The 26,821-nt window shown below is 37.1% G+C and overlaps 1 protein-coding gene and 1 pseudogene across 1 annotated transcript in view; both read right to left on the bottom strand.

Annotated features, from left to right (window-relative positions):
• rhbdf1a (rhomboid 5 homolog 1a (Drosophila)) overlaps positions 1-26,821 on the bottom strand; it is a 49,254-nt gene that overhangs the window by 8,102 nt on the left and 14,331 nt on the right. Inside the window, exons 2-5 of the mRNA XM_020933077.2 lie at positions 7,249-7,393; positions 6,496-6,635; positions 2,874-3,087; positions 399-605 (exon numbers count right to left, since the gene is read on the bottom strand). Coding sequence (XP_020788736.2) covers positions 399-605; positions 2,874-3,087; positions 6,496-6,635; positions 7,249-7,365 — 678 coding nt within the window. The 5' untranslated portion in view covers positions 7,366-7,393. The remainder of the gene's footprint in view (positions 1-398; positions 606-2,873; positions 3,088-6,495; positions 6,636-7,248; positions 7,394-26,821) is intronic.
• Positions 13,884-14,001, bottom strand: LOC129408779 (5S ribosomal RNA; annotated as a pseudogene).

Genomic DNA, 26,821 nt, shown 5'->3' on the forward strand with positions numbered 1-26,821 from the left:
TATTTAATTCAGCTAGTTATTTGTAAAGAAAAAAAAAATCAATGCCATAAACTTGAATGCAACATTTAAAATTCTTTATTGAAATTATTTCTTGACCTTCTCATATTTAAGTACGCATTTTTGTGAACCTGCGTTTTTAGAGGTGAGATTCATCTTTTTTGTAGTTTTGCTTCACATTAACACACTGACTTAATATCGAATTATAGGGTCTTAGTGTTTTCAAAGCAATTTATTTCTGAAAGTTGCATGTTTTGTCTTAAAATCTGACAACCCCGACCTAGCTAACAGTCCTCTGCTTTAGCTAATGTTCATTATGCTGTTCAAAATCACTTATGTTTTTGTGGTAGAAAATAGTAACATGTTATGATCTTTTATTGTGCATTGTATTCCTGTCTTACTTTGACCAGTGCTGCTGCAGCCCTGAAGCTCATCTTGGCTACGCTCTCTCTCTTGCGTCGCCGTGGTAACCTGTTTAACCCGGAGCGCGAGCTGGTGAAGGAGCAGAGGGAGGCCGCCCCGGGAGTGATGGGGGTCTGAGGAACACTGTACCCATCCACCTCCTCCACCATACGGAATGCTCTGCCACGGGCGAGGGGGTCCACAATCTGAAATAAACACAATACAAATGCATTAATAATTAGTTTGTTTCATGACTTATTAAGGTCCCATATTATGCCATTCTCTGATCTATGTTATAATGTTGCTTCCTCATCACAACACACAAACATTGCATATTTAGGCTGAGTTCTTCTCTAAAACAGAAAACACTCTGTTACACCTTGTAATGGCATGTGGTAATACAGGAAGTGCTCCACTGTGTTTTTGAACTCCATACACCTTCATAAGAATCATTTGGATAATTTCAGCTCTGGAATTGCCAATCTCGACTGTACAAAAGGTAAAAGGTAGCTGTTAACGAGAACTTCCACTTCATTAAATCAGAAGGTGGAACAGAGCATTTTGAGCTGTGGAGATGTAGACAGACTAATAACACAGCATTACTCAAACATGTGTGAATGACACAAAACACAACTCCTAGTATGTTTTTGAGGCGGTATAACATTATATCATGGCTTAAAGCTCACAAGAGTAAATTTTGTGTAATATAGGACCTTTAAAGATGTTTAATATAACTTTGGCGTAGCTCCTTTATTTAAAAATTCAGATTTGTGTGCTTTGATGGATTGCCAGGTGTGCCACAGAAAAGTTTTAAGTTATTTTACTTAAATATGCAAATGAAATATGCACAATATAACCTTTCTTGTAGAGGTCCCTATCATGGAGATGATATACCTTTGCCTGGAATTTTCCACAGTAAGACAAAAAATCTTCTATAATATTTAATATGTTGCAATTGTGATTGATGTTTTAATAATTTCAGATAAGATTTAGTTCAAACACAGGCATTCATATTTCAGAGAAAGCTGAAATATGAACTGCTAAACTAAAAATAAGAATCTCATGCATTTCAAAATAGGTATAAACTACAGGGTTAGCAGGTTTTATATATAATAGGACCCCAAGGAGCCAGGACACTTTCTTGTGTGCAGAGAAAACCATGGCACTTAAATAACTGCAGTGTCTGTGATTTGCAAATAGTTATTTTGATTCACAGTACTTGAGGATACTTTGCTCCTGCACATAAAACATTATTGTTCGAGCAAACTAGCAAAACATTAACGCTTATATCCAGTTTTAGGACCAATGCGTTTAGAAGAGGTAGCTTGCAACCCAAAAGGCACTATCACATTTAATCTGGTAACATTTGTTGAGTGAGCATTATCCACTGTGGCAACGCTACAAGAAAAAGGACAAAAGATACGTAGGCGTAGATAAAATGACTTATTGCTTAAATATAAACCAGAGTATGAAGATTAGCTGATTACAACATAAAGGAACTATTACCAGAAGATAATAATTAAAGTGAGTGGGTGGCAGGGCAATAAATAATAATAATATAATACAAATAAATATATTTTTTAATAGCTAATAGTTCAAAGTGGTAACGATTTAAGTTGTACATTTAGAAAGATGCATATATCCTTTCTCTCATTTATTCGGCAGGTAAATAGGAGCATGTGAGTAGGGAAAATAAAGAAAATGTGCTCATGGGCAAAGAGATGCAATGAATGACAAATCTCTTTGGATCATTCGGTTTCATATTTTTTAGTTTTTTCTGAGCATTCAGTTAGATACAAGTTCAGTTAGATGCCTCAGGTCAACAAAACAGCCACGTACTGAAAAACCTCTCAGCACAGCCTCTTACAAAATCTAATCTTCTCTAAAGTTAGATGGTGTATAAGGTCAGCAAGCCACAGTCTAAAGGATGGAGGCTGCTTGTCTTTCCACTTGAGGAGTATTATTCTTGAGACAGGAGTGTGGCAAAGGCAATTATATTTTTTATGAGAATATACAAATTGGAGTGACATACTAAATATTGCGATTGTGGCCTCAGGTTCAACATTAGCTCCTAAATTTGATATGATAATTTGATTAAAATTGTTATATTGCTCACACCCAAAACAGTTTACAGAGCATTAGACCAAACCATTATATGTACATAAAATTGCGCAAAACTCACCCTTATGTTCTGTAAACCATTATATAATTTTTGCACTTTTTTTCTTATGACTTCTTGCATATAGCTGAGATATACTGGTATTAAAATATTTATATGTTTTTATTTTTACTTGTACATATACATTTATATAATTATGCCTTATTTGACACCTGTCTCTTGCTATTTTTGCTACTTTAGAATTTATTATTACATTTATATTTTTGCTCTTTATTATTATAGAGCTACTGTGTCCAAATAATATGGATTGTGGATCAATAAAGTTTGTCTAAGTCTAATATGTGAGGTGCGTTACCTTTTGCATCCCATGTTGAGATGAGGGGACGTAGAGAGGGGGTGGAGTCTCGGTGCTGGTCAAGGAGATGTTGTCTTGACTTGGGAGGTCCATCTCTCGGATCACCTGTGGCTTCAGCTTCCCATATCTGAGACTACAGTGACGCAGGCTCTTCCGCTGCCATTTCTGTGTTGCATCGCCATCTTTGCTCACCCCAAACCAGTCTGCTGTACCCCTAATTCAACAAGCATAATTAAGTCAGATTAATGTTGCTTTTAGATAATGATTTTAACAAGCTATGTCAGATTATGCAAATAGATATAGGACAGCTGTGACTCTGCAATTCAAATGGCAAAAAATGAAAGTACCCATGGCCAATATAAAGGACCAGTAGGGGGACTAGTCTGGGCATGTTTTTTGACAGGACACACAAAAACTAGGAGAAAGGAGCGCACACACAAACTCACCCCGGATATCAAGATCAGGTTACACATTTTTACCTACTGTGGTAACTGTACAAACTATTCCATGTGTTTTATCAGCCATTCAAGTGCGGCACCGCTTTGTAAAGAGGTTGCTGAACTTAAAGCTGATAACTAACAGAGTAAACATCATTACTGCTTCCCTCTGGCCAGGAAGTGGAGACTATCTTCAAAGGAAAGAGGTGGTGAGTTTTTTTTTTTATAATTACAGACTGCATCAGAGTGGGCCAGTTTCAACGCCTTTTCTTTCTGGTACTGAATAATTGTGGGTAGATAGACACCTACACAGTTTCATTATGAACATGTGCTTTGGCATGGTAGAGTACTTTACCAACTTTATTAAATCTGGATTTCCAAGGACCTGACTTTACTTTCTTCCCGTTTATGGGGTGTAATGTAAAAGCAGTGTTGTCTGACAAAAAAATTAGACTGTACATTTTTAAAGGATGAGATCCATATAGAAGGAACTGCCAGAGACCTTTTTGTTGACACCTGCTTGTCTCCATGAAGATGTCATTGCTTTGTCTACATTGTTCCACAGTATGGCATAAAAAGACAAGCGGGTGGCGCCACCAGGCCATGTTACTGGTCAGATATGTGGAGAGGTGACCCTACAGTAAGAATACATGTTTTCAAGGTATTTTTATTTTTTTAAGTAATAAAAGCATGATTTAATATATGTATGTAAGGTAAATATGTTTAATGTTGTACTAACATTCTAGATTCTGTTGTCATGGAGACTAGAAAACTTGCATAGTGCAGGACAGGACTAAGGCTTTGAATAAAACTAAATTAGGATTTGAGCTGTAACAGTGTTTTTCACAAGTACTCAATAGATGCACTGTCAGTATCACATGTTTTCTCATCCGTGTTTGTTGACAACATTCCCAGTTAAATTTGACCTGACTACTCCACATGAAGTCAGATGAGACTATGACTCAAACTAAGAGCATCTCGAGCTCTGAGTCCTGCTGCACAGATGTGGATAAGAATGTGAAGCCCCTCCCAGAAACAGGCGGGCCGTTACTATTACTCAAATTAAGAGGAATTTCTAACAGGAAGAGTTAGTTTTGGTTCTTGTTATTATTTTAGCCAAGGTTCATTTGTGGCAGTGATTCACAGATGACAAAACTGGTGGCTTTCAGTTCCTAAACAATACTCCCCGGTTAGACAGGCCAAGAGCCAGTTTTAATTAAAGGTTATATTGTGTTTTTACCATGAATATAAAAATAGAAAATCAACCTGACCATTTATACTACTGACAGTGCCTATTATTTTTAATAGTAATTTACCTGTCCCCACACCTCCATTATGTATTATAGGTTTATGTGTGGCGTTCTGACACTCACAAACTTGTTCCAAAGATATCTGTCCTTGTCCAGGTAGAATCTATAGCCAGACAACTGTACTGAACTGGACTGGTCAACTGGACAAGAGCTTGAATATGTGAATATGTTTTGCTACTTTTTGTGATGAGTTCAAGAAAACTGAGTGCAGTGATTGAGACAAGTGTATGTTTTTTTGGAAGATGCAAATGGTTTTATCATATGATATTTAGTGATTTTATTGTTTTGTACTGATTGTGTTGGCTGCTACCTTGGCCAAGTCTCTCTTGAAAAAGAGATTCTGAATCTCAATGGGACCTCCTGGTTAAATAAAGGTAAAATAAAAAATCAAAATCAATGTATTTACACAGAATGATTAAATATTATGGGCCTATTAGAATGTGGTGATGTCATCTGAAAAAAATATCAGTAGTTTGACCGCTCCTTCCTGCCGTACCTGAGCAGTGTTCGGGACAGAGAGTGGTGCTTCCGGATGCTGCGGCGCAGAGCTCGCTGGCCCTTTATGGGGACTGTGTTAATCCGCTCAAAGTGCACTCGCCTACTGCTGTGACCACGAGGGCAGGCCACAGACACAGGAGAGGAAGAGGAGAGACAGGAGAAGACGAGAGGAAGAGGAGGAGAGAAGAGACAAAAGGCAGTGAAGAGGGCAGCTTAAGTGTGCAGACGTCCATGCAGACACAGGCAAAGTAAGGTAAAGACTTGAATGCGAGGAAAGGAGTGAAAGGTGCAAATTACAGTGTAGGGCTGCAAATAATGATTGCTTTGTAGTCAATTAGTCAGTGATTATTATCTGTTGTATGTTCAAACAATTATTTATGTTGTTCTTTTGAGAGATTGGTAACATTTTAACCAGTCAAAATTTCTAAATATAATATTCTTCTCTGATTAAACAGCTAACAATTCCTTATTATTAAATTAGCTTTTGATGACTTTATTTCAATAGCTGATTAATCACTAGGCCTGTCACAATAACACATTTTGAAGTATGATATTTGATGAAGAAAATATAGATCATACATGATAATACTGAAAGCCATTATTGCCACTGACACAGTAACCCTAAAGCAGGATTTACCCCACCCAAAAAACTTTCCTATATACGGTATTGTTGAGTGTCAGTAATGAAATGAAACACATTTTGAGTCATAGAAGTTATGTATTTATATCTCTACAACTCAAATCTTATAATATTACAGAAAAATAACCTCCAATATTGATCCCCAAAAATAATTCCATTCATCATGTATTGAAGTTAATAGAGTAAGTATCGTGATAGGCCTATTGATCACTATTATTGTGATTTGTCATTGCAGCCGTATTACAGTGATGTGATGTTAAGCTAATAGTGCTGAAATTCAGAAGAATAAAAGATGAGAAACTAGCTCAGAAAAAGAGTAGTTTGCAAAGTTTTTGTTATTACTAAAGCTGGTTGATTAAGGGCTAAGAATAAGGGCTATAGGGAAGAAATTGGACGTGGCCTAAATGTGATCCAGTGTAAGTTTCTTCCAATGTTTTCCAAGAGTCTAACTGTATTACTGTTATCCAATGAAACCAAATCTCCACACAGATACTTTTACAGCTGAAGTCATCAACATTCCCCGGGAGTGAGATGATAACTGTAGGCACTGCTCTGTCTGAGGCTTTGTTAGATTGCATCTGAGCTTTATTTTAACACTATCTGACCAGAAAGAACTGACTTAGCTGGAGCTACAGCATAGAAAATACATGCAGAATGTGATGTCACTGCCAAGTATCTATACAGTAGCACACAGTACCACCCAGAGCAGTGCATAGCTGAGTGCGGCTTGTCTTTACCTCTTTATTGTCTGGGTGATAGACGACTGCCGCTGTAACACTGGCCGCCTGGTGTCAAAGAAATCCCGCGGTGGAGACTGGAGGTGAACTGTCTCCACTGGCATGCTGATACTGCGGAGGAACCCCTGCCTCTTCATGGGCTACAGCAAAATAACACCACATCATTAGAAATAGGCATTATACTAAAATTTTAAACTAGATTAAGACAGGAAAGGATGGATAGGAAAAAGCTAATACTGATTCTGATAAGTCAATGAAACAAGCTGTGTAGGTTATACTAATTTACTTGTCCAATTACAAATAACATGAGGCTCTTTCATCTCAGTTGTAATTCAGTATAATGAAGAATTTAAAGGTCCTATGTTATGCAAATGCCATGTTATAATGTTGTTACTTGGGCTGTGTACATCTCCAAAGCTTAAAATGCTTTGTTCCACCTTGTGATGTCATGAAGCGGTAGTTTTCACAGCTACCTTTTACCTTTCGTGCAGAAGAGACTAATAATTCTAGGGCTGAAGTTATCCAAATGATTCTAGTGAAGGTCTATGGAGTTTAAAAACATGTTGGAGCTCTTCCGGTATTACTACATGACATCACAAGGTAGAACAGAGAAGAATTCAGCCTAAATATGAGTTTGTGTGTTCAACATGTTTTACCATTTGGTCATACTACTGAGTAAGATCAAGACAAGAGAGTATCTAATTTGAATTTGAAAACATGTTAAAATTATGTCTTTTTGTGCAGTGTATTGACCTGAACAAAAGTGGGGGGCTCGTCCAGTGACATCTGAGTGGTGGGGATGTCCAGCCGGAGCCATGGGGGCTTCTTCCTCTGCAGGCTGCTTGTGCTCTCCCTCCGCGCTTCAGCCATGCTCCCTGTCCCACCCCAGGCCTGCCAGCTGCACAGAGGAGAGAGGACACATCAGACACATGCACACATAATCATATATGCAAAGATTTCTATATTGAATCTGAGGTCAATTTAAAGAAGAGTAGCACTTTTTTTATTTGTACCAAAATCGCTACCAAATCCTACATGTAACACCGATTTAGAAAATGAAAATGGGGTTAATCAGCAAAGTGGCATCTTGAAAATAACATAAGATTGCTCAGATACGCACAAATCACTCCTAGTACAGCTTCAAAAAGGTAAATGAAAAGAGCAAACAACTATAACATTGTTAAAAACTCTCAAAGCTTAATTTTGCACAAAAGGTCTATCTTAAAGTGGTAGCATACAATTAATTGAAAATGATTTTATGTTTAGTCTTTTTTTTTTACATGCTCTGGAACAATTAATGAAAAACTGCACTTTTGCTATAATTATATAAATAAATACCCATGATGTAGCTGTCTTCTCAAGCATAAAAAGTGGTTGCTAACTTTGGTGCTATTAGAATTAATGAACACTAAATAATAACATCTTGACACAGAATATGTTTGTAATCTGGCAACAAACCCCATATTTTTAAAATGTCTTTGAGTCTGTGCACAGCTCTACTTGAGTTCAACTTCTATTACACTTTAATGAGCGTGTATGTGTTCCCAAGATGAGGCTTGGCTGCAGGAGATACTCCGTAAAGTCAGCCATTAGCCTGCTCCCTGTGGCTGTGGCCTTGTTACCAACAGACATCTATTTTACAGTGCCACCATCTAACTCCTGTAGTCTCTCACTTTGTGCCTTCATTATTACACATTTGAGAGAAGGGTCGTGCAGAATAGCAAATACTGTACTGTATATTAACTGCATTGTTTCTATTGAAATAACTACTCTATGAAAATTAACTGACTGCTAATTAGTGCAGCTCTGTCTCCCATGGTCCTGGGCCACACACCTTTTGAGTCTTAACACACATATTAAGACTATTGGAATTGTAAAATAAGCAAGGGTACTGACGTTCAAAGCCCATATTTCACAAAATATCAACGGTGCACTATGTATCTTCTCTGGTGGAAGTTCAGCTACCTACTTGTCTCCTTGGATACATTCTTTTTCTGCCTAGAATGCTACATAGTATGATATTTATCTTTTCCATCTACATAGTGACAAGCAGGTAATGCTACCAGGCCAAGTTATGGTCGCAGATCTGTGTAGAGGAGAGTCTAGTCACACTAAGAACAAAAGTCTAACATGTTATAAATGTAAGATAGATAGAAATATGCCATGCAGTGTGGAACATGGGGCAGACCCCCAACAGAAAACAGGGCTCACACAGGGCTCTGTCTAATAATAGTAATAATAAACTGATTATTTGCTCCCCTACTAAAACTTTATAAACCTGTAGACAATGTTGTTGATGCTGTCTCTCAAGTCTCTAAAACACTGTGCTTTGCTTTGGTGTCCACATCTGTTTTAAGTTGCCATTTTTCAGGCTCCACAGGCTCCTGTTTTGGCCCTGCGTGATGACAGGAAGTGTTGATAGGGTTCCACAGTGGAGCAGGAAGAAAGATCCCAGACACAGTCCACAGAGGGTCATCTTCAATGTGCTAATACTTAAAACCAGTCTGACCCCTACTGGCATCTCACTCACTCCATATGGCCGATAATACAAACTGACACTTATTGCCTGTACTGCAATCACTGTTTACATACGGCATTGTTAAAGTGGACATCCATCTTTCTTTTTGTCATGCTGCAGCCTGCTATGAGGTTTTTATAATGTTAAGTCCTCATTGTCATTGAGCAGGTCCCAGATTAGAGCAGACTGGAGCAAAGTAGTCTGGTGCAGAGTCAGACTACCAGATAACGTGATTAGCACAAGTGGATCTGGACTGATGAAGCATACAATAGTAGCATAAACATATGCATTCACTGAAAAATAAACTCAAGTACAGGCTAACAGTAGCTCACACTTCTGACAGTAGTGCCTTTAGTTAGCATTAAGGGAATGTTGCAAAGTATCAATAGTGAGGAGAATGGCAGATTGCAAAAAATCTGTGCCAATAAAAGCAGATTCAATAAATACTATGCATTAAATTTGCTCATCTGTTTATATCGGTATAGTAACCTAGTAGGCCTATGTACATTGCTATTGCTGCCTGATAAAGTCCTATCGTCTTTCATAAAAACACAGGACAAGGCTCAAAAGCTAACAAACAGAGAAGATGACCATGCTTATAGTTTAAAAACTTGGTGGTAAAAAATGTCCGAGGCACTTGAAATTGTAATAAAAGTCTTTTAAAGGTGAACTGCGTAACTTGTAGATGTACTTAATTGTTCAGCCTGAAATGTTTTACAGTATGGCATTAAATAGGGATGCAATGATATCCAAATCTCCTGGTACGATATTACCACGGTATGCATCTCACAGTACAATATTTATTACAATACTCTGGAGAGGCTGATATAATTGTAGATAGGATACTTTTTTGCTTGTAAAATACCCTGACAAGATTTTGTTGTGAATTATTACTGTCATAATCCCAAAAATTCAAGTAAAAAAACATATTTCTTCATGTGGTCTGCGCTGAAATTAATCATGGGGTATGCAGTTCTCGATGTTTATAAATTATTGCTACTGTAAAACCATGCATTTAAGCAAAGAGACTTGTAATTCGATATATTTTGACAGCCCACGGTATTATTGTGAGACTTTTGATGATACAATATCACAATATTTTGGTTATTGTTACATCCCTAGAATTAAACTTACCTAGGTTCATGGAGGCAAGCAGGCCAAGGTACAGATCAGTTCAGTGGAGAGGCGGGCCTGTTCACACAAGCATGCATGTTCTTAAAGGTATTTCTGAACAATAAAATCACCTCTAAGAACAAAAGCTGAATAGACTTTTAGCATCATACTGATAAACATACCAAGCAAAGCAATAACATCCCCCAACGAAGAAAAATGTGTGTGCCCTCTACCAGTAAAGTTACACAATGCACCTTTAATGGTTACATGGGACAAGCCAGCGTATTAGTGTCTTCGTCAGGGCATATCAAGACATATCCTCTTTCACTCACATTCAACAACAAATTATGACATCTCTACAAAATTACTGCAAAAATCCATTGCTTTAAACCACTTTATAGTTAAAAATCACCGTGAAACTACTCTGACATGTGACAACCAAAGTACTTGTCACTGCCTGGCTCTGACTCTCTCTCAAATCATGCAAATATAATTGACTTGTGCACAGTCTGCCACCTCCATCCACATCACTGCTGCACCAACAGCACCCTCTCTTGCCCCGCAGACAGAACGCCAGACATTTAATTACGTTAGTCACTGGTTCAAACGGTGGGGGTCCTGATGTAGAGCAGCGCTGAGTTGGGGACAGGCAGGAGAGGAGGCAGAGAGGTAAACAAAACAAGTCTTATGTAAAGGTGCGCTGTGTAACTTTTTGGTTGGGGGTCTGTCACCTGCTTGTTTCTATGGATACGCTCTACCTAGCTCTGCCTTGGATTTATTTAATTACTGGTGGATTTATAGCTAAAAAATACCTAGAAAAACAGGCATTCTGACTGTGGATAGGGTTGCCTCTCCACAGATCTAGCCTGTAACTTAGTCTGGTTTGGTCTCCTTGATGATAAAAAGTTTCCAGACAAAATAATAACATCTCCACTGAGAACAAAAATTGCCGGACGCTCTACCAGAAAAGTTACATAATGGACTTTAAAGCTTGCGAGTTTTTGACTTTCCTTTAAAGTGTCTCAGTTGAGTAAGTGTCAGACCGACTTCCTGAGAGTAGGGTGACATGACATCCCCAAGATAAAATCTTTGTATTTGAAACAAGCCTGTTATCACTTGTTTCTTTCTTATTTCTTGGGTGTACCAAATAATCAACATATCCTGCTACACAATTAGTTGACAAAATGTGATATTATGAGATGCTGTATCAGTATATAATATATCAAAAACATACTCAGAGCTGTGTTTTGTTTCATTCACACATGTTCAACACATAAACCCTGCATATCTGGGCTATGTTCTTCACTCAAATGGAAAATACTTTGTTCCACCCTGTGATGTCATGTAATACAGGAAGTGCTCCACTGTGTATTTAAAGTCCATACATATTTGCTATAATCATTTCAATGATTTCAGCTGCAGAACTGTTCATCTCGAGTGAAGAAAGGGTAAAAGGGAGCTGCTGACTTGAAAACCACAACTAAATGACATCACAAGGTGGAACAGAGTATTTTGAGCTTCAAGTTCAATCATACATAAACATATACATCAGGATTCTACTGCCAGCAACTATGGGCCTAAAGTGGGACACATACAACAACATGCCATAGCCCTTTTAAGCAGGGATCACACTGTTAAACAATGTGGTATTTGTGTTGTCCAGTGAGGTTCATCTGGTTTTCTGATAATTCATGTAATTATTTTTTCAGACCAATATTTTGTTTGTTTTCATACTTTCATGGTCTCATGATATTGCTGTGACTAGTCTGAGAAAGACCGCTCTGAAAAAATAAGCAGTGAAGATTGCTAGTGAGCAGTCAAAACTATTAAGTTAGGTATGAAAACAAACTAAACTATTAAAAAGTGGTAATTGAAACAGTGGTTAAAAAAATGGCAATTGTGTTTTAATGTTCTCAATGCTAGCTAAAAGACAGTTTTTCAGCTATAATAACCACATTAGAAACAAGCCCATTAAACAGCTAGTTTGACTCCCACACATTTCGTCTTTTCTTGTGTTTGGTCTTTGTGCATTTGTGATTGTCATTTGCAGACAATTATAGTCTTGCTCAGTGTTTTTGCTGGACAGATTAGCAGCGCAGACCAAGAAATATGAAAAGAAAAGAGTAAATGAAATGTTTGACAGCTTTATATGTTCATGACAAAAGCATTTTGCAAGGCAGAAAAAAAAAATATTTTGAAATGCTGTTTTTAAAATGTTGCATGGGAAATACTGGAGGAATGTATGCAAGCTTCTGGTGGTGTAACAAACAGACTGTAGTTCTGGTTTAAAGACTTGATCCAGTACAATAGAATTTAGACCTGGTTGAGTCCAGGTTCGGTCTGGTTAAGTCCTATGAATTGTCCCTGGATTTAACATGACATATTGTTATAAATTGAAAAGTCCAAAATAGCCAAATGTCTGTTTCTTGGTGTCCCAAGATATGATAACTAATTAGTTTAAAGGTTCTATATTACGCAAAACAGACGTTTGTGAGCTTTTAGCCTTGTTCTAATGCTGTAGCCTCATCAAAAACATACCTGGAGTTGCCTATTGTCTGTTTCATTCAAACATGCTTGAGTAACCCTTTATTATTACTCTGTCTACTTTTCCAAAGCTCAGAATGTTCTGTTTCACCTTGTGATGCCATGTAGGGGTAGTTTTCAAGTTAACAACTCAAACTGGCAATTCCAGGGCTGAAACCATCCAAATGATTGTAGTTAAGGTGGATGGAGTCTAAAAACCCAATGGAGCACCTCCTGTATTACCACATGACATCGCAAGGGGGAACACTGTAAGCACATGTGACTTCTTTGTTAAACATGTGTGAATGAAACAAAATACATCTCCAAAACTTTACAACAGTTTTTATGAGGAAATAACATTATAATATAGATAAGAAATAGCGTATTATGGGGCCTTTAAAGTGTAGTGAAATACATAGTGGCTGTTGTAACAAAACTGCAATAACCTTGAGTACAGATTTCCGGCACTGGACTGTAATGCATCTGGTCACATCCCAATGTAAACCTATAAAAGTGAGACCGCCAAGACTCCCTCCCCTCTGTGTCCTCCAAAATCAACATGGCTGACACTGGCACAGGTCTGTGGCTCGTGACTCGCTGAATCACTTCACACTCAGCGTTTTGGCCGCACTTCACTACAACATGGAGCTGCCTGCAAGATTATCTGTAATTATTTGATTAAGGGAAAAAATAATAATCAGGGTTATTTAAGTCGTAATTGAAGTCATGATTAATTAAGATCATTTGCTTAGAGAGGAAGTGGGGTTTCAGCACATCTAAAATGAAGAGAATAAACATGAAATTAAAGTAGGTGACAGATCTCACAGAAATACGGTTCACAAGTCACTGTTACTCTAAAGGAAATATGTACATGCACTTGCACACTTTAAGTTAATGTTAAAAATCTCCATTTTTTTTTGTTGTTGTTGTAATTGATTAAGTAAGTAAGTAAGTCTTTATTTAAATAGCACTTTTCACAGACATTTTTGTCACAAAGATGCTTTACAGAGCATTATTCAGCATTATTCATTCACTCTATACCTGGTGATGGTAAGCTACTATTGTAGCCACAGCTGCCCTGGGGCAGACTGACAGAAGCACGGCTGCAATGCCAATCGGCGCCATTGGCCCCTCCGACCGCCACCATCACTCACACACACACCACTTTTGTACTAGGCAATGTGGGTGAAGTGTCTTGCCTAAGGACACCACAACAGTTATTGCCACTGGCGCCCCACTGTGGCACCTCATTTTCCCAGCAGTCCCCCATCCAAGTACTAACCAGGCCTGGCCTTGCTTAGCTTCTGAGATCTGACGGGATCAGGCTTTTACAGGCCGGTATGGCCACAAAAGCAAGATTAGAGCAAAAACAACTAGGGATGCACGATACCAATTTAACTATTGGCGCCAATCCCTAAAAATTTGCTGGATCAGGTACCAGTTCTATGATATACTAGTAGGTTCATTCGATATCCTTGTTGAGCCTTTTATTAGATGTAATAAAACTATTTACTGGCAAATGTTGGCCTAGAACATTTCATAATGTTTGAACCTTTACTCATACAAAGCTCTTCAAGTGTTACTTGCTCGAGAAATAGCACCACTATGTACATTTTGTAGCAAGTTAACTGGAATGGATGGAAATACTAGTAAGTGCCTTTTTCACTCCGTACATTAGTATCGGTTAGTATCTGATATCAACAGATACCAAAAGATCAGATCAGGATCTGTATCGAAACTGAAAAACTGGATCCCTAATAGTAATAATAACTATAAAAGATATTCAATATGCACCTATATCTTAGCTGTAATCAAATCAAAACTACAATTACCACCTTACAAAGGCAATTATGTAGCAACAGTTCAAGAAGTGCTTAATTGAATCCTGCTTTTGAAAACCATAAAGTAAAACCTGAGCCCTCATTTAATCACTTGTATTATCCGCTATTCACATTTGCAAGTGAAATAGTACAGTTTAAGTAGACCGCATGCCATTCAAATTACTCACCAGGCTGCTTTGCTTATACGCCTTGGTAATGTATCTTATCTACAACATTACAGTATATGATTGTCCTTTTTACACCCGCCACGCTTCATAGCAACAATCTCCAGCGTGTAATGGTTTCCCACAGCGATTACATTCCTGATGCTGATTTCAGACCCACATTCTTCGGACAGCAGTGATTACATCTTTCTACTTTACACGATTTGTTTGGACTTTGATTCTCATCTAAAGAGGAGGAAATACACCCTCATAGCCATGTACCTCTCTAGATTGGCTTCCTCTGCTACACTGTCACGCCAGAAAAAGCAGTGCCAGAGCATTTTTTTTGTAGGTAATTATGGAGGAAATTTATCTTATCAAGATTTATTGCAGTTTATTAACGTCGGCTATTAAAACACTAATGGTCAAGTGGGTGGAAAGTTGTGGTGGTAACAGCATGGGTGTCTGTTAATAGTATAATATATAAGAGAATAGGGAAAATAGCATGGTAGTGGATTTGATTTGGGATGGTACTTTCTGCATGTAAAAACTTAAATCTTTGGTTGTCAAAAGATCTAACTACAGCTAGATATCATATCAATCATTTGTAATGAAAGAAACAACTATTATAGTTGAAAATGAATTACTATTCAAAAATTAATTACTATTCAAAAACTGAATCTGTATTGAGTATTGATAGTGATTCACCCATCCGGCTTTTTCACTTCTGATACAGATTCTGATATTATGGCTTGAAATATCTGCTGATATCTGATATCAAACAATACCAGTGCAGAGAATAAAAACAGCATTTATTAAAATAAAATAAGGCTAAACTGATCCAAATGCGTTATGTGGCTGTTAAATATCACTTAAGCAACCACAGAGCAACTTGGTATAAATAAAATATTCAAACATTAGATACGGTCTTGGCTCACTACGACCAGTAGTCTTAAAGCAATTTATATGTCCAACCAGGATATCATCTGAACTGATATTTAAAAACTGATATCCAATCTAACAAATTTTACAGTATCGGTGCCAATATTCGACACCACTATCGGATCGGTGCATCCCTATGTATTGGGTCTTTTCATATCAAATTTTATGCATCAATACTTTTACAATTTTGAATTCTTCTCACTGCTTTTATGAAAAACTTTTTAAATTGGTGACAGAACAGTAGTTCAGATCCGTCAAGGTAAGCTAGGCACATGCACAAAACAAGAAGGACATGATGACAAGTCCACAGGTGTTGAAATGTCATAGTAAACTCTGATGATCGAGGATGACAGGCAGAATCAGTACTTAGTCATTGTCTCGAATACAACAAAGCCATGATGTTATAGTCTGCATACAGATCCGGTGCCTATAAAGTTTTTCATTCTTTGTAAATGGTTTCCAGTCATGCATCAGAAAAGGCCCGCATGAACAAAAGCGCAGCTGGGACAGGTGGAGCAGAGAGTAAAAAAGAAGATAATGGTCTAAGTGGCACCTTATACATGTTAATGCCAAAAAGTAACAGCCATATTTCTTCTCTATCTTTTCATACAAAGGAATACAAAAAGCCCAGCCCCTCCTGCTTCACTTCCTTCATAAATAAAATGCATGAGTGAATTCTTTATCTTGGATCTTATACATCAAAGGCTTTTAAGGTTCCTATGTACAATCTATTGAAATACCACATGCTATTTGAAGCTGACAGAATGAACTGAAAATCAGGGAGAGGAGATGAGAAAAAAGCAATAGAAACACAGTTAAAACAAAGCTAGATGATCTGACATAAAAACCTGTACTGGTCATAGTTGTTAGCCATTTTGTCTTCTAAAAAAATAAAAGAAATATTTAAAAAATACTGAAAATAGTCTACGGATAGCAGCCAAAATGTTCAAAAACATTGTCCATGACCTTTTCTACCATGGACCACTTCTAGATGAATGAAGGATTACACCAACTTCCTCCAAAGTGTTAATTTTACTCCAATCTACTAGTACATGCTTTTACTGACAGATGATTGACTGTGGACCTCAATTAAAAAGACACACACACGTCTGACAATTTTAAATGTCTGAATATAGACCCTTTAAAATCCTATGTCATCTGAATGTTCTGAAAATTCTAAAATGGAGGCAACTGGAGGCAAAGTGAAGCTGACAAAATATATTTTCAGTGATTAATTGATTAACAGATCTAAATGTGAATCGTTTTATAACAAAAATAAACAACAATTTTGAATTTCCAATTTTAGTTAGTTTGCTCTTTTCTAACCTCAAAATTGTATTTGAGCTTCACAAAAAATATAATGTATTATGAAAGGTGTAATATATCAGGATTTATTTGTCCAGTAAAACCTAAAAATCTTAATTTTTCATTTGTAAAAATGCTTAGTGTCTATCATAATTTCTTGTTTAATTAACCAGTTAACAAAAAACACAATTATAAATGTTTTTTTTTTTAATTGTTTTTTTTTATGGGGCGCTGTTATCTCTCACATGTATCTGAGTGGTTTTCATTTTCCAAATCTCTCTTGATTTTTCATATTTTGTGATATTCTGTGGTTAATCTCAGTTTCCCCATTAAATCCCATTATGTTCCATTTCATTTTTGTCTCCAGATGGCTCCATTCTGGAATTTAGAGTGCTTTTGTTTACATTGTTTTAATGGTCTATATCGATTCAGATTTGATAAATTGCACAGCCCTGTAAGAGAGAGTGACTTTGAAATGCTTTTGAGAGCTGTCTTGCATTGTGTATTGGCTTTTGGTTCTGAGAAAAGCTCTAAATTGATGCGTGCCAAGTTGGCAACAGCTGACCACCAGGGCCTGTGCCTACTGCAGCCATGCCAAGTCATTTATCAGCACTTTGAAAACAACAGACACTCCACCGACGTGCTGTAACATATAAAGGTTCTATATTAGACAACACTGACTCTTGGGAACTTTAAGCCCTTTTATAATCCCTTTTATAATGCTGTTATCTCATCAAAAACATACCACAAACAAACATGGAGTTGTGTTTTGTGCTCACATGTTTGTATAACTCTTTATTATTAGTTTGTCTACATTTCTAAAGCTTAAAATCCTCTGTGATTTCACGAAGCAGTTGTTTTCAAGTTAACAGGTATCTTTTACCTTTAGTTCACTACAGATTGACAATTCCAAGGCTGAAAATATCCAAATGATTCTAATGAAGGTGTATGGAGTTTAAAAACACAGTGGAGCACTTCCTCTATCCTGTATTGCCACATGACATCAAAAAGTAAGTAAGTAGAGTGTTTTCAGTTTGAAGGAACTCAGCCTAAATATGCAGGGGTTTTGAGTTAAACTTGTGTAAATGAAACAAAACAAAACTCCAGGTATGTTTGTGATGAGAAAACATTATAACACCACAAAATAGCATAATATTGGCCTTTTAACAAACAATATAATGCTGGATTAACAGTGAAACATTTTAACCTTGGCTCCATTATCTGTTCACACACACAACAGCACGCTAGGTCATTTTAACAATCATGAATCTGGCGTTCTTAAGATGTTCCCGTGAAATATTTTCGTGCATTCCTTTGACCAGGGCCATTACTAATCTTCCTGCATGCCACGGACACATTCCTGGAGCTCTGTGGCTGAAACCAAAGCAGTGGAAATGGCAGGGCACTGTACCACACGAGGACTAACCACAGCGGACAGAGGTGGGCTGGAGTCCACTATGTACTCACAACACGAGGGACATTTAGATAAAGAGATAGAGAGGCCTGGGTGCATGGGGTCTATTACTCACAAGAGGTGTCAGGAACTGTTCCAAGAAGAGGTATCGTTGCAGTGGTGTGGATTAGAGCAAGATTTAAATTGTTATTAAGATGTGTCATTTAAAGGTGCATTGTCTAACAAAGCATTTCAGCAAAGGAGGTTGTGATTCCATATATTGTGATAGACCATGATATTATTCTGAGACTTTTGACAATACGATATCACGATATTTTGGTTATTGTAACATCCCTACTAATTAGTCAGTTGTTTCAGTCATTCCTAATAAGCAATTAGAATAGACAAAAAACACTCATATACGAACTGACACACACCAAGAATCACAATTCAGAATATGTTTGTCCATATTTACAGGGTTTATGCAGAATAAGACAGGATGTTTGCTTGTTTGTACTTAAATTGTAGTCTTTGCTATTTTCTAGTTGTGTTCATTCAAACTACAATCTCAATTTGATCACGATTAATCTTGCAGGCTTAACCACTATCAGCAACCACTCCATCTTTATAAAAAACAGTATCTATAGGATCTTGGCATATACTTTCCAAAACCAGTCTCTTAGCCCCCTCTTTTGCATTGCTGAGGCTGAGTTTATCCACTCAATTATCAAACTACTAAATTGAGCTCATCGGCTCTCTCCTCTTCATGCTTTATTAACATGCTTTATTACACAACCAGACAAGCATGTGTATCACCAACAGTGGTACTGCCTCCACAGGTCGGAAACCACTGGACTAAAATACATCATATATTTGAAGGGAAACAGGGCAGTACATCCTGGCCCTAGGCTCATTCCTCTATTTCAACCTATGTATGTTTAGCTCTTCCTGTATCTTACAGCTTACCTTTGACCTGGTTTGTCTAAGTGTACTATCCAGTTATTATTACTACGACTTATTACTACCACATCCTTTAAAGATTTTAAACTCATAATATAGAATTTTTTTTGCGTAAATGCATTGAATGTTTTAACTATCAATTGTTTCAGTGATTTTACATGTCATGAGGAAAACATAGAAACATAAACTTTGACAATGGTGAGAAACAATGCAGATACTGAGGCATTGTCAACATATTTGATTTTTACCTTAAGGTTCGTTCAGCCAAAACATATTTGTTTTTATAGCAGTGCTAAAATAGAATTTAAAAAAGCATTATAAGCTGCATATATTTCTCTTTAACTTGTAGAAGTATACCAGTTAGTTACAATTAGTATTAGATCCAGGCTTGCTTTATTTTATAGGCTTTTATTAAAAGTTGAAACAGCTATATGTTATATTACAGTGTCTCAAATAAAACTTTCAAATCATATTTAATTTGAGCTTGTAAATTCTGAATATCATGCACGTAATACATTTTTAATGTTCCACACTATAGCATTAAACATATTCATCTGCATAAAGACAAGCACCAATAACTACCTGCAACACCAAAAAGTTACAGGTCACAGCAAAGATACTTTTTTAAGCATTACAAACACCATAATGAAAGATAGACAAGTTTAATGCTATACTGTGGAACATTCAACACCCCCTCCCTCCCACACAGACACACCAAAAAAGTTACATAGTGCACCTTTAATCCTGAATCTGATACTTTGGATTAGGAGCACTGAAGCCGGGGCTATATATAGTCTGCAGCGGAGTTGTTAATACAGGTGATTAAACCAGTTGTGGAAGTTGATTCTGATACAGCTTTAATATTCACCGGGGGAGTAATTATGACACTTGTGTAACGTCTCGACTGTTTTGGAGGTGACTGAGACGGGCTTGGCACATCAGCGTACTCTCAGATCACTCCCAGAATATAACATTAGCCAAGGTGATGTCAACGCATAATGCCCCACTGTTACTAACTCTGGGAAGGGAAAGTAGGCCGGAGAGGTGACAACAGTGGAGGAGCCAAAAATCAAGTTCAGACAAAAACATCAAGCAAAATGTGGTGTATCTGCAAACTGAATGAACAGAAAACAATAATGAAACAAAATTATTCAAGATTCAAGTAACTAATACCAATGTTTAATGCTATAAATGCAAATCTGCTGTTATTTGTGACAATGGTAATAAACCCTTAAATCTTTGCATGTTATTTTTTTTTTTTTAAAAGCTGCAGTAAATAAATATCAGAATAAAACACCTGGTCACTCAATAGTTAGTTAGTATTTATAATGAGGCAAATCTAAGTGTAGTACAGAAAAATCAGAAAATGTTCCCCATTAGAACAAAGATTTAAAAATATATGTTGTTATATCTATCCATATTACACAAGAAGTCCATGTATATTGTGACGGGACTTGTTTTCAGGTGGGAAGATTACAAAAAAATACACAAATGAGAATGAGTAGAGACAAATTTGACTAATTCTTCTGACATAATCTTGGTTGAGTGCACATTTCAAATAATGGAATTAACATTTAGGAGAAGGCTGCACAATGTAATGATGAGATTAATGCAATAATTGGCAATCATTTCAGAACATGTTTGATGAAGTCTTAGCTACAGAGTTATCAGGTTTAATCCAGCACAACCATTCAAACTGTGCTCTTTATTGCATCTGTAGTTCAAAATATTTACCAGTTACTTTTATATTTGTATATATCTATATCTGTAAATAATATGTAATAAAATGACTTAAAGAAGACCTATTGTGCTTGTGTCTGCTATTTAGCTATAATCTATGACATCTATTGTTATATTTGCACATTTAAATTGCAATATTTAACAAGTGGGCTGACCTCAGTGTTAGAAAACTGCAGTGCCCAATGGAAGTTGACATCGCCAACACAGAGTTGACTCCTTAGATGGAAGCTGCAGATCGCATTAGCAAGCAGCACTTTAAAAAAAAAAATGTACCAAATGACTATGCAACGCCAGCTATGATTAAGAAAACAAAATTGGAGAATGAGGTAAGTACAGGGCAGAGGGTGTGTACCGGTGAAAACAGGGTCGAAGATTGCTCAAACACGCACAAATCACTTCAAATACAACTGTGAAAAGGTAAATGGTGAGGGGACACAATTATAACTTGGTCAAAACCTCTGAAAAGTCGATTTTGCATAACACGTCTGCTTTAAAGTAGAGTTAATTAATACAGAAATCATTACTCAAGTAAAAAGAATTCCTTATGCCCATCTCTGGTTGCTGCGCCAGTAAGTCATCTGATTTGACCCAATGACATGTGAGAATCCGCTGCACCAAAACAGCAAACCTTTAAAACACAGACAGAGGGAGAGCGCAGAAATATCGGGCACAGCTGACCCCAGGATCAAATGTCACGGCGAGACGCTCCAAAAGGGGGGAACTTATATGTTGGCATAACTGACGTGTTCAGTGCAGACGGGTGGAGCAGTTTGGGGCCTTTTTCAATATTTTTCCAACCTCCTATTTGCACATGAAGTAGACATTTTCACTACAGAGACGTAACCTTTGGAGCCTTGGCCTTTTTAATGTAAATTTGGACCATAGCCAGCACCCCCCTCCCTGTCATAACAGTGTTTACTAAATGACAGGACCCACTGCCAGAGTTATGAATAGCTCTAGAAAGTATTAATGGCCTCCTAACAGCAGACTGGGTGCATGTGGTGTAGACTATTTTTAGCTCTCCATTTGAAAAGTACTGCAGGATAGAGATGCACAAAAAGATTCCTCTATAATTCTTTTGGATGCTGCTGCTTCACTGGTAGTTCTGATTAATATTACAGAACTTGCAAAATCACTAGCAACATATTCAGCCCCACTAGCTCACTGTAAAATCTGAGGTCTACTATACATTACAATTGTAATTATATGCTGTATTGTATTTATGAATGGTAATATGATATACAATGAGCAAAGTCATCATTTGTCATTCTAATCTAATATATGTCCTGAATAATTTATTTTGATAGCCTACTTATGTACTGGTCAATGGCAAAAATTAATAATATATTAACATTAACATACAAATGGAGCTCGCCTAAATTCAGCCTGGAAAACCTAACTTCCCTCCCATCTACCTCATCGCTTCTCCAAAGTTTACCTGGTCCTCAGTCTTCATCACCTGACTCCAAATGCCACCTCCTCGTCCATTCAGTGCCCAGTCTTCCCAGTTGAAACCCTGACTGCAAATGTACGGCTGCTTTTGTTGGTTCCACCTTTAACCTTTAACCTCCTCCTCAGCTTCTCATCAATTCATGATCCCTCACCTCTACCACCTCCAGAGTCCAGACCCCAGGGGGTATCTCCTAAATGTCAACTAACCAGTCACACCCTTCATCGTAATGTCTTCTGCTGGGGTCTGAGCGAATAAGATAACTGAGTCAATAAAGTTTACTAATACTTTTCTCTGTGTGTTGAAGTCTTTCCCGGTGAATGATCGAGATGTTTTGCATTGTAGGAGAGCGGTGAATGATTCTGAATTATTTTTATTGCAATTGTCTGATTTATGAAAGATAATAAAAAATTAAGAGATTGGTAAGAGTCTTTGTGTGTTGTCTGTTGAAATTTGATTTCAATTTCAATAGTTTAAGCTTTATGATGCTGTTAATTACAATTTCCATCTGCTGGCACACTTCAATAAGGCCAGATAAAAGCAGAGAAATAGCTGTAAAGTCATTACTGAGCAATAATAGGATTTAAATACGTTTTATAATGAAAAGGTCTACAGTCAGCTCTCTCAGTAAAATTATGTGCGGTTGGATAAGCTGGTGGAAAGCAGGCTCTGTAGTGGGTGCAGAGCTTGACTCACTCACTCTCACATCTGTGGCTGAGAAGAGAGCCCTAAACAAGCTCCTGTTCATCCTCGATAACCCCCAGCCCCCCCTGCACCATCACTGGACAAGAGAGACAGAGAGAACTTTAGGAACAGGCTCTTGTCCACGGACAGACTCTGGAAATAATTTGTTGCACACACCATACGTCAGTACAGTGCATCCTGCACTGCACTACACTGCGGTGTCTGGGGAGTGGCACGGTGGTGTGGTCAGGCCTATATGGGAGTGTGCTCACCTGCTGAGTGTGTGACCTTGGATCATGGCAGCGGGGTGAGCATGGGGAGCAACTTTCTATTGACTGTGTTTTAATAGGAAAGATTTGCGCATAGAAGCAATCGGTGCACAGCTACAGACTGCAGCAGCCTTAAAGTAAGTGCCCGTACGCGTATGCCTACCATCTGAAGCAGTAATCATATTTATGTGCATTTGTTCCAAGTTACATATCCACACTGTTTTCCCCAGTGTCTTAGTCTTCCACGGCATGTGGAATAAGCGTTTAGATACACCACAATAGCATCCCTATTGAAGGCAAGAGGAAGGACTGCATTGTTGCTATGTTTGTTTCATTATTCCTGCTGCCAAAAACTGAAATTCATAAAGTATCAAGGAAAGTAATTGTGGTTGTAGTATTTTATGTATGTATTTATTTTTGCCATATTGCCAAGTTGAGCTTTGAACCACATCCATGTACAGTGTGCACACATATTTTCCCCAACACCTGTCAAATCAGTACAGAAAGTAATACGAAGCCTTGATGAATACACTGTCAAAAGAAAAAACTCATTGGAAAGCTTTCATATACATGCATTATCTCCAGCAGCCGTGAGATCCCTGGACTATCACAGTTTCTCAACAGAGGCTCAAGTTTCCACCTGCTCCAAAGCCTAGAAGAGAGCCCTGCTTATTTTATCAGCCTGCTCTACTGCAATATCCTGCACAGGAAGTAAATATTATGAAGCCAACGCCAGACACATATAATAACTGTCCTGGATGGGGTGTGTAGAGACAACTGAGCGAAAAATAGCTCCTCTGAGGGCTAACAATTCTGCCACTTTCACAACAGGTAAATCATTAGTACACGCATGGTTAATTCTACGCTTCAATTATTTAGCTGCTCAACACAAATCAATAATTCACTTCACAGTTGGAGCCAGTTGTACAGACAGGTAGCAGTTTCAGAGTCTCCCAAAATAGTCCAGCTACTGTTGACTAGTCGTTAAGACATTTTATAGTGTTACAAAAAGGTAAGATTTAAACAGAAGACGAAATTTCCCCTAAAATAGCAAGCTGTAGACTATTAGAAAAGGTTAACAATTCTGAGAAAGCTTACAAAATGGGGGACTTCCACATTTTCTGCTATAATTATCAAGTGGAAATGTGTGTATATGTCTGTGTGTGTGTGTGTACGACAGGGTAATTTTCACATTGTTTGCTTTAAGTATAGGATAAAGCTGTCAAGATCATTTGGTTAATTGATAATAATGATAATTTCTTTATTTAGATGCTAAGTCTAGTCATTTTGATTCAAGTTCTAAAAAAGTAAAGCTAAATAGCGTTGCAGCTGTGTGTTTAACATTAATTTCTGTTTCATTTTCATTCAGAATGTTTGATTTCATAGAGCTTATGCACACAAAAAATCTGTATTTCATTGTTGTTTAGCCATGTTGTCAAATCTTGAATAATTAATAAAGGATCCATGTTACGCTATTTTGTCATCTGTGTAACAAAGTTGTTTTCTCATTACAAACATACTTGGTTACATAATTGTGTTTTGTTTCATTCACACATGTTTGACAGAAATCCTGCATATTTAGGCTGAGTTCTTCTCTCTAAATGAAAACAGTCTGTTTGACCTTGTGATATCATGTGGTGAAAAGTGCTGTTTTAAAACTCCATACACCTTCACTCGAATCATTTGGATAATTCAGCCCGAGAATTGCCAGTATCTACTGAAAAGGTAAAAGGTAGCTGTTAACTTGAAAACTACCACTACATGACATCACAAGGCAGAGCATTTTGAGTTTTGAAGAAGAAGACATACTAATGGATTAGTCAATAAGGATAAGGATTACTCAAACAAACTGAACTTACTGAAACAAAACACAACTCCAGGTATGTTTTTGATGAGGTTACAGCAACATAATGGCATTGCTTAAAGCTCAAAAGAGTAAATTTTGCGTAATATAGGACCTTTAAATTGTGATATTTATTCTTACAATAGTTGTAACTGTAGCATGTATTGGAACCTTTATGAGATTTCCCACAGTAAAAGTTTTCAACACAATTCCAGTAAAGTTAGTTTCAATTTAATTTGGTTCCTTATCAAAATGATGCCTCATTAATCTTACTTATGTAGAATAATTATTCACATCATGTTATTGGATGTTCTCTTCGATGCCAAGTGCAATGTAAATAAACAAAAATACCTCCCAGTTAATCACCAAACTTCAGTGAATAATCTCGTAAAAATACCAGTGGTTAAACAAACTTGCACAATCAGAGTACCAAGAGCTTCCTGTGCTGCTATTGTTAGCTCCCAGCAGCAGATAGCTAACACAAATCTGTCTTGACTTTAGAGGAAAAATGACGCTCACTTTGTAAAATCTGGTCCATGTCTGGGACCAAAACGGCGTCTGTGCCTCTAATCTTGAGGAAGCAGCTGACAGTAAAAACTCCCTGGCCGCAGGCTAAATATACCTGCAATCAAAAACAAGTAGATGCGACAGATCTGTACAATGATAGAGCTGTAACTAGTGATGAATTAAATAGGCCAATAAGTCAACCATTATATTTTAGTTTTATGATAGATTGATTAAAACAGAAATTGTTTATTCTTTTTTGACATTTTGATTGATAATGTCCATGTCTTTGTTATAAAGGTCTTTCTGCATGGGTTTTAGAGTGTGTATAGGCCAGGTAACGATTATATAAATATGATCATGGTTATTTTAATATAACAATTATTCACAATGGCAGCATTAGGTCCAAAGACTCAGTGAAACTCGGTTACCAGTTTGACTTAAATACAAAGAGAAGAGGGGCACCTTTTGTTTGCTTATCTTTATTGACTTTGCAGAACCTTCTACTGGGTTGGGAAAAAAACTATGTACTCCACTATTTCACAATACTGCGTAGGATGTGTGTAAACAAATATACCCTTCTGATAAAAACAGCCAAGTTAGAGTTAATGAAATTTAACAAGATTGTGTTACTCTGGACAATTGTAGCTTTTATACAGAAGTCATAAATGGGCATGTCTAATCTTGGACATTTAATACTACATTTTCAAATAATTCGATTTGTTAGGCCAAATCATACACAGTATCAGTCATTTTGAACCTATAATTTAATATGTATTATAGCTACACTGGGAAACTTCAGCAAGGCATTTCATATCCTTAAAACTTAAGTCCAAGGTTTATTTCACAACAACAGAAATTCAAGACATATTTAAACACTTACTTCAGAATTGTCTTACAGCTTAAAATCAATTACCCATGCAAATAATTCACTGGGGGCAATTTTAGTACAAAAATAAATCAACTAAAGATGCCAAGGTGCCAAGATAAAAGAACATTTACATTCAAAACATGTTTACACAATGTGTTTGTTAAGATACAATTTCATCACTAATAATCATCGGTGAACACGCTTGTTTCAGTGTCAGCCACAAATTG

The sequence above is a fragment of the Boleophthalmus pectinirostris genome, unplaced genomic scaffold, assembly GCF_026225935.1.
Source record: "Boleophthalmus pectinirostris isolate CB_2022bp ecotype Guang Dong unplaced genomic scaffold, ASM2622593v1 HiC_scaffold_17, whole genome shotgun sequence".
NCBI lineage: Eukaryota > Metazoa > Chordata > Actinopteri > Gobiiformes > Gobiidae > Boleophthalmus > Boleophthalmus pectinirostris.